This window comes from Strix uralensis, chromosome 1, assembly GCF_047716275.1.
Source record: "Strix uralensis isolate ZFMK-TIS-50842 chromosome 1, bStrUra1, whole genome shotgun sequence".
Classification (NCBI taxonomy): domain Eukaryota; kingdom Metazoa; phylum Chordata; class Aves; order Strigiformes; family Strigidae; genus Strix; species Strix uralensis.
The window spans coordinates 150,315,643-150,324,327 of NC_133972.1; the positions used below are offsets into that span (position 1 = coordinate 150,315,643).

The 8,685-nt window shown below is 38.7% G+C and overlaps 1 protein-coding gene across 1 annotated transcript; it reads right to left on the bottom strand.

Moving 5' to 3' along the window:
- Nucleotides 1-219: 219 nt before the first annotated feature.
- RIDA (reactive intermediate imine deaminase A) lies at nucleotides 220-8,639 on the bottom strand. The gene is made up of 6 exons (XM_074885117.1): nucleotides 8,529-8,639; nucleotides 4,692-4,797; nucleotides 4,076-4,130; nucleotides 3,139-3,207; nucleotides 1,468-1,523; nucleotides 220-1,038 (listed from the first exon to the last, which is right to left on the bottom strand). Exons 1-6 carry the CDS (start codon nucleotides 8,591-8,593, stop codon nucleotides 976-978), a joined length of 414 nt encoding a protein of 137 aa, XP_074741218.1. The 5' UTR covers nucleotides 8,594-8,639; the 3' UTR covers nucleotides 220-975.
- Nucleotides 8,640-8,685: the final 46 nt, after the last annotated feature.

The window sequence follows — 8,685 nt, forward strand, 5'->3', positions numbered from 1 at the left end:
ACAGAGAGAAAAATGCCAAGAACTGTAATGCCATGGTAGCTGAAAGCCTCCTGTCTTGGAGGATTATTTTCATCCTTACCTATTAGAAGATAGATAATAAACTTCTTATTTTGGTTTGAGTTATTTCTTATTGAATAAGCAGGATAGGGCTTTTTTGTAATGGAATATCAAAGCATAATCAGGAAGAGAAAAGTTTGTTCCCAGAACAGACTAGCACAGTTTTACAGATGCAATTTTTATTCTCATTAAACAGGATTTTTTTCAGTGTTTCATTTTAAATCAAAAGATAGTCAAAGTTGAAATGCTATGAAAAACATTACAGGTAGAAATTAATTTACAGCTGATCTATAAAGATAGCACTTTATTTTAGAATAGCATAATTTTCTTCTTTCTGAAATTATTAACTTTCTAAAGCAATTGCTTCCATATGAAAAAATGTGAGTCCCAACAGTAATCTGTTCTGTAAAGAAAGAGTTTAAGACAGCTCAGAAACAAAACCAGCAAAATTCCCCAAAACACAGAAGTGAATATGTACACTAACCAATTCAAGTGCTCTGTTTTCCCATTTCTGTCATTTTTTCTTATTTAAAATTGTTACGAAAAACCTTCTATTACAAATCATTACAGTTTTCCATGTCCAGATCACCCATAATATAACTGTCATACATTTACCCAAACATGTACTTTAATACCGGAATATCAAGTCACCATCACAAAGTAAGGGCCCTGTGCTGCAATCAAGCTCAGCTGATATTAGCAGAACTCTCAGAGATTTCAGGGTTTGCTGGCAGAGAACTCACTGTAAGCTCATATTTTAGAATCCAAGGCCGCAATCCAGAAGAAAGCACCTTTCCTTGTTAAGTTTACTGATTTCAACTGTATATAACTGCTGATAGTCAATTGTAGGAATAGGATGTAAGGGAGAAGTATTAAATCTAAAACTGCTGTGGTCAGATATTCAGTCTCTATTTATAGTCAGGCTGAAGCATCTTGGAGGGGTCCCTGAATGGCAATAGCTTCAATCTCAACTCGAGCACCCTGTGAGAAAACAATGAAGAAACGTATTAGGAATTTGATATATCTATTTTATGATGCAATTGGATGTATAACACAACCTTGTAAGAACAGAGTGACATCTAAGGGAGATTATACTTTTGACAGTTATATTACTAATTTAGCAATGTTAAGTAATATTGAAAATTCACTTTACTCTTACTTAAGTATCACAACCCTTCATTTCTAGTGTTGTAGCCATCTTCCACCGTAAAGAAATGTCTCTCGTATTCAGATCTCTTATCATGTGAGGGAATAAGACTGGTATATTTAGAAAAAAACTAAATACTTAAGAGTCTTCATTAACATAATTGCATTTGAAGCTATTCTGGAATAAGAAAAGCTGTCAGAATGCTTCAGAAGTAAGGAATTTCAGAAAACTAATTTTTTTGTAGGTAGAAAAGTGACACTTACTTTGGGCAAAGCAGCAACCTGATAGGCTGCTCTGGCTGGGAAGTTTGTCTTGAAAACTGTAATTTAAACAGAAACATCCACCATTCACTTAACTTTGCTTGATAAAACACAGTTCAAAGTAATCTGTATAAAATACAGTCATTGAAAGAGTTTCAGGTTCAAGGCTACAAGACAAATAGTCTTCTGTGCCAGCTGTCATTTCCCCCTTGTTGTTTGTTTTTCGTCACTGACTGCTCTAACATCTCAGCAAGCTACCATTCATCATCAAGAAGCCAGCCACAATTATGGTCTAGTGGCCAGTGATAATTTGCACTCTGCTGACACTGCATGGCCTTAACACCAACTTGGCCAAAAAAGAAAGATTAAATCAGAATGGTGATCATCCAATTGCGAACACCAGGGAGTGGGAGAGGGCTCTTTCACAGAAAGAGCAAGAGGGAGAAACAGGCCCCTGCCAAAAGAGTCAGAAGCAAGCATCCTAGATTTGCATAAAGTCAGCAGGGGGCCAGCCTTACTCATATCAAAGAAAGGCAGAGAAAAAATAGGCCCTTGACCTATTCCTCTGTTCCCAGTTAGGCCTGGCACTCAAGGATATTAAAAGAATGGGGGCAGGGGGAGGCAAAGAGAGGTAAAGATATAAGAGCTGAATTTCTAGAATCATAGAATAGTTCAGGCTGGAAGGAACCTTTAAAGATCATCTAGTCCAACCCATCCCCCCCACCATGGGTAAGAACATCTTTCACTAGATCAGGTTGCTCAAAGCCCCATCCAACCTGACTTTGAACACTTTCAAGGAATTTGCATAATTAAATGAAAGTTTTACTAGTGAGAGTTAACACTAAGCTCAGAAATGGTAATTTCAGGGTCCTGCACTGACAAGGCAGGATAACAACTCACAATCAAAGAACAGCAACAACTGCCTTCTTGAACTACAGGTAGTAGGCAACAAGTAAACTAAGTATCCAGCTGGTCTGCTTTTACCCTGCTTGAATGCACACACAATTCAATTTTGACATGCAGAAGACTGTTGATAACTCATCAGTAAAAAACTTCATTCAAGACCAGGCGTTGCTATCTAATCAAAAGCCAAAGCTGTATAAATAAGGAACTTATGTGCATACTTTCCCAAATTCTTCTGCACAATATGGGTCATTGGAACCACCTATTTCAGTCTACATTCAGTTTTGCTAACCAAGCATTATTCTTTTTTTTTTATTTAAGTGGAGCAGTGTGGCTCATTCTTGTATAAAAAATGAGCCCTGTCCCATAAAAATAACCCACAAATCATTCAAAGATAAATAGACTTTAAAGAAACAGACATACAAAATCTGAAATTAAGTATTTGAAGGCTGCCTCCAGTAGAATTATATTAGGGACAACACAGCATCTATCAAGGTAAAGAGACATGAAAAATCAACCTGTAGGGATAGCACTAGCTGATCTTCACATGACAGTGAGTTTAGTGGGATGGTAGGACACAAATCCACATGAAATTAGGCTGTGCTTGATCTGTTGCTTGCAAATTAAATTATTTTTTAAATGTTGTATTTCTACTGGAATCTCAAAGAATCTGGAACTACATCATCTGAATCATTAAAACACTTTGCTTACTGTGAATATAATTTGTTCCACAAGCCATATTGGTAAAACAGAAACAAAATATCTACTTACATTGTTTGTAAATATCATTAATATCATTGAAGTCCTTCATGTCTGCCATCAAAACCGTAGTCTTCACAACTAGAAATTACATAACTGCAGTTATTTTAGACCTCTGACTTGCATACAAAAGTTAGAAATCTTTAGTGCATTTCTTGCTTTTATTTCATAAACTTCCCTCAAGTATTCTAAACATTTTGAAGTTTTACAAACAGATACTGACCATTAGAGCTACTACCTACAGAACCACCTAAAAAGTCTGAATACCCAGTATGTAATGAAACTTTAAGGAATTAGACATTCCTGACCAGCTCTGAAAAAATCCATTGTCAATTTCATTCTAAGTCCAATTCTTCCAAGAGGCACAGAACTGATAAGTAGGTCAATTAAAAAAGCTGTTGTAAGCCAACTGTTGGCACTAAATTATATCATATATAACATCTGCTGCCCAAAAAGTCCATAAAAGGACTGAAAATATAGTCTATGCTAGAATTTTTTACCCATGACTGCTCAAGCCAGCATTAATCCTGGTTTGTCTCCACTATTAAGAGTCCTCCCCCCAGAAAAATACTAAAAGTTCCTAGGATATTAACACCATTGATACAAACCTGATTTTACCTGGAGGAAAGCCTAGGATGCCTAAAACAACTGTAGTCACTTGCAGCTCTGTCTATACCTGAGCTTCCCCAGTTAGAGTTAAAATATTAGTAGTATGGGCAGAAACTTTTGGTGAAAGGTAGTGTTCCATTGATACCCATCACTAAGCCTTGCATGTTGATATAGTTTTTATGTTTTAACCCAGACTCATGATTCCTTTTGTTTCTTCCAGTTGTTGATAAAAACTGTATGTTTAGCAAACAGTTTTTTGGGGTTTTTCTAAAGGTCACTTCATTTTTTTAAAAAATCCAGGTAAAAACAACTTGTTTGCCACCATCACAGCAGCACTTACCATTGCCATAGTCACAGCCTGCAGCTTTCAGGATTTCTCCCATGTTTTTTAGAGCCTAACAGAAAATGAGACAAAAATCTTTTAACTATCAGCTGTGTTGTATTTAGGTAAGTATGTAAATATGAGTTGTAACTTGGCTACATCCATGTTACAGTATGAGTTCACCCAGAAAATCTTCAACAGTCCTCAGTGGGTAAGCAAAATCAGAAATTAATAAAAGGGAGCTTCTAATAAACCACAAATATTAAACCATCCATTCATTAGATGTAAATGCATGATGCAGCTCTATCTCATGCTATTACCTCACACCACCTCTTTGCTGCTGGGGGAACAAATCTTTCCCCAATTCAAACCAGGGTTTTTATTGGGGTCTGAACCTTTATCACAAACATTGATTCTTTTCTACTTTCCTACATGAAATATTGATTCCTCCTCTGACCTACAAGTTGTTCAGGTGGAAAATAACAGGGTTAGAAAGGAATGACTTCCTCCTGCTTTTCCCTCATCTTGGTGGATGTGAAATGTGCTCTCTATGTTTCTTCAATTTCTCTTAAGTCCATGTTTAACCAAGCACATGCCAACTCCATTACAAGTTTATTGCTAGAAGACATCTTACCTGTTTTGCTTCTTCCTTTGCCCCTCCAGAGACAAGCTGACCAGTGGAAGGTTCTATACCGATCTGTCCTGCAATGTACATTGTCCGGTCTACCAGCACTGCTTGGCTGAAAACAGAAGTGATATTTTCGGTTTAATGTTTCCCCATCAAAACGTTTAACTATCTGAAAGCACATTTCACATTTGCTTCAGTAGTTTATAATATCTCAGAAAGATAGAGGACTGAGGTTATGCATGCACAAGTCTGTACACTTCAATCTGTTGACGCTGTTGGGAGAGCTGGGATTAGAACACCTATGGAAGCACATACCTTTGTTTTTGAGAAAATAAACCCCGGTTCTCACAAAGGCACAAGGTGTGAGCACAGCAATGCAATGCTAAACCGAGATACACAGCTTTTACATTGCAGATAGCACAGAGGGGAGGCAGAGTAAAACAACACATTTTTTGCACCTGCCCAGATAAATATTCCATCCTAGTTTGAGAAGTAGACAATACCTTTCATCTACATCTCAGCTGCAGAACAATGAAGAAAAAAAAAGAAAAAAATGAGAGTTGATTAGAAAATTTAACATTTTTCTTCTCAAACAGGCACCATGATAACAAGTTACAGCTGTGAGGTGAAGCCCTGCACGCTAGTTCTCTGGCAGTATTCCTCCAGAGTCATGAATTTGGCCAGTCAGCACATCACCCTGATTCCCAGAACAATCATTCTCCTCTCACCAAATAACCTGAGTGACCTGTTGGCTCGATTAATTCAGAAGAATGCAGAATCCAAGCTATTTGCAAAACATTTTTATATAAATGTCAAGTGTGTTTTTGCTGAAGTAGAGTTGGCAATTATTAATGTCTCTAATTACCACAAAGAGATTAAAAGATTAAAACAAAGGTTTAAACTACCTAGCAAACGTTACAAAAGACATAATTTACTTCTCTTCAGCTGGTAATTACAAATATTTTGCAAAGAAATTAGAGAAAGATTCTTTTGAAAGTGTTTGTTTTGTGTTATCTCTTCCCATGCCATAAGAAAACGCATTGTTTTGACAGTTCAACAAGCCTCCCAAATTACACAAACTAGAGTTAAGCACCTCCCTGAAGTATCTAAATTAGGAGGTTAGCTTCCCTTTGATGTCAATGGAGAAAAAAAGGGACTCTTGCAGAGAACATTTTTATCAGATCTCTTAATTGAGACTGACTCAGTTGGATTGTCTCAATCCATTGACTTCACAGGGGACCAACCTAATTTAGGGACTCAGAAAAATGACTATGGTTAGGCAATCCAAACAGTACCATCATTCCCATCTTTCCTTTTACCCCTGTCCTACATTGTCCTGTAATTTCATAGGGGAAAATATAGCCAGTAACTTACCTGATATGTTAAAATATCTTATGTGGCAATTATTTTCTCTATCATCAACTGACAAAACTGGAGTAAATCACAAAACGACACTATTTAAAGAAGAGAAATTAGGGAATGAAGTAGTTTTCTAGCTGATGCACTCTTATTGATAGAAAATGTGTGTATGAACCAAACAGACATGCTTCTTTAATTTTATTTGCTTTCCTACCATGTCCTGCATTGTCTGAGGCACAGGCTTTCAGACCACAAACTTCTGTTTCTGTTTGAAGCACAGAGAACCATGCAACAAGGTATGAGCTCTCTAAAGAAAGAGATTGTCTTGTAGTGTTTATTATAGCAAATGACACAACGAAACAGTTGTCCCAACAAAGGCCTCCAGATAGTCCTGTATCACAAATAATTGGGGAAAAAACAAGCTGAAGCCTTCTGATACCACTTCCAGATGAACATCAGCAGCAGTCTTATTGGGTCCCCTACTCTGCTCCTCAACTTCCTTCTCTTAGTACGCTTACCAGTGGAATCCTCCATTCACTGAGACTATTAACAATTTACCAACTGAAGGGTATACTTCTACTGCAGTCAAATGCATGAGCAAAGCTCAGAGAAACTTCAACTACACAAACCCAAATCACACTTTAACTGCAGATGTATCCTATAACTAGGATCAATCATAGCTACTCATTAATCTCTGATTCAGCAGAGATCTGAGTGCGTGCCTAAAGTCATTCAGGTTTCAATATACCTAAGTGTGTAACTGGATGGACATTATGACATGAGAAGAACACTGTCCATCAGAGAGATGGTGTTAAGAAGCATGCTCCTTAAAGACAAGGACTGCAAAGTTAATCAGATCTTCTTCACACAAATGAGTGTTGATTAGCATAGGAACAGCATCTCTGCTCTGTCTTTTAAAAAGCTTAATAACATTAATGAGACATTAACAAACTCACACATTTGTCTCTTTACATATCTGTCTACCTATCTCAAAGTACTGAAAATTGGATGCAGTAAAGGAAATACAAAAATACAATAAAAATAGGTCACCAAAAAGCATACTGAAGGGCTGTCGCAGAACTAGGAATGCAGCCCATACATCCCAATTCTTCATTCCATATTAAGCCCTCATTCCTCTGTTACCATGCCCAGACTCCGCAGCAGAGATGTAGCAGTTATTTCTTGTGCAACTTTTGCTCACTGGACTTTGGCAAGTTTACTGAAACCTGATAAACTAAGTTAGTGATAAACTTATTGATGTTAGACCTGTCATACAATTAACAGGCTGCATAATAAGCAGTATTTCATCAAGAACTATTAATAAGCACATAATGTTGGAGTGCACATGACAACAGCAGTGGGGAGCTAAACTGAAGGCTAGGCCAGTGGGGTGTGTGTGTGCAGCAAAAGAATTGTTGCCTTCCCATGTCTTGATGTTTCAACCACAAGCAATGCCAGGCCCCTGGCTGCAATCCACCAACAGTTTATTGTTTACAGAAGTTAACCTTCATGTCATGTCTCTCTGCTTCTACACTTTGTATTTCTCCATCTTTATAATTCCAATAAAGAACACACAGTTTGAAGCTCAGAAATCTCAGTTTCAAAGTACTGGAGACAAAATGCACCTGGAAGGCACTAAGATGCTGCAAGTGGAAAAGTGTAAACCAAAGGAGTCTGTGTTTATATTGGGAAAACAAAGCCTGAATGTAGAATTAAAAATTCTTAGAAAGTACCCTAGTAAAAATCCCTCAGTACCTTAGCTATAGAGTCTACTATAGTTATTGAACATTTTTCACATCCAAATAGCAAAGAGAAACCTTCCTCCAATTAAAATTGGGATTTTTTTTCATTACATTCAGAACTGTTGCAACTAACAACTTAGTTGTGAAAACACTGAATAACATATTTTTACAGCAGTTCGTTTTTAGACTGAAAAGCATTGATAACCTGCTGACAGTCACATTCAAAATAAGAAAAGATTTGCGATTCCCAGGCAGCAAGCTCTCCAACTGCCAAAGCGTGTCCTGGAGCGGGCTCAGCCTTCCCTTTCCATCGCCTCCAGAGCCAGCAGTCACTGCTAACCTCCCCATGCAACATGCTTTATTCTAGACAAGCGCTTTTTGACTTGAGAGGAATCATTCTTTCTCTTGCGGGTTTTTTCATTCACTGCTTATCGCTAATTCTAGAATTATTTCCCCAAATTGACTTTTTGAGAGACATCTGAAAACCTCACCTAAAACGATAAGGACCGCCCCCCCCCCCCCCATCAGGCTGAAGTTCGGCGCTAGCACTGCGGAGCCGTTCGCGCTGTAGCACTCCAGATGTCCTCGGGGGGTTACTGGGGAGGAGACGGGTCCCTGCTCGGGGGGACACCCCCTCACCAAGACCCCCCCCTCCAGGGACCTGCTCGGAACCCTACCGGGCAAAACCCGCTCCTGCTCACTGCTGCTTCTTTCAGCAGACCTCCCTCTCGCCAAGGCATACCTGTAGGGACCCACTGCGGCGGGGCCCTTAGCAGTGCTGATTATTTTCTTCACGAGCGAGGCCATCTCTATCACCACAGCCCCCCCCCGCCACCTCCTCCATCCCCAGCGCCCCGCCTGCTGCTGCCCGCGCCCCGCCCCCCCGGGGTTTCTGGGAA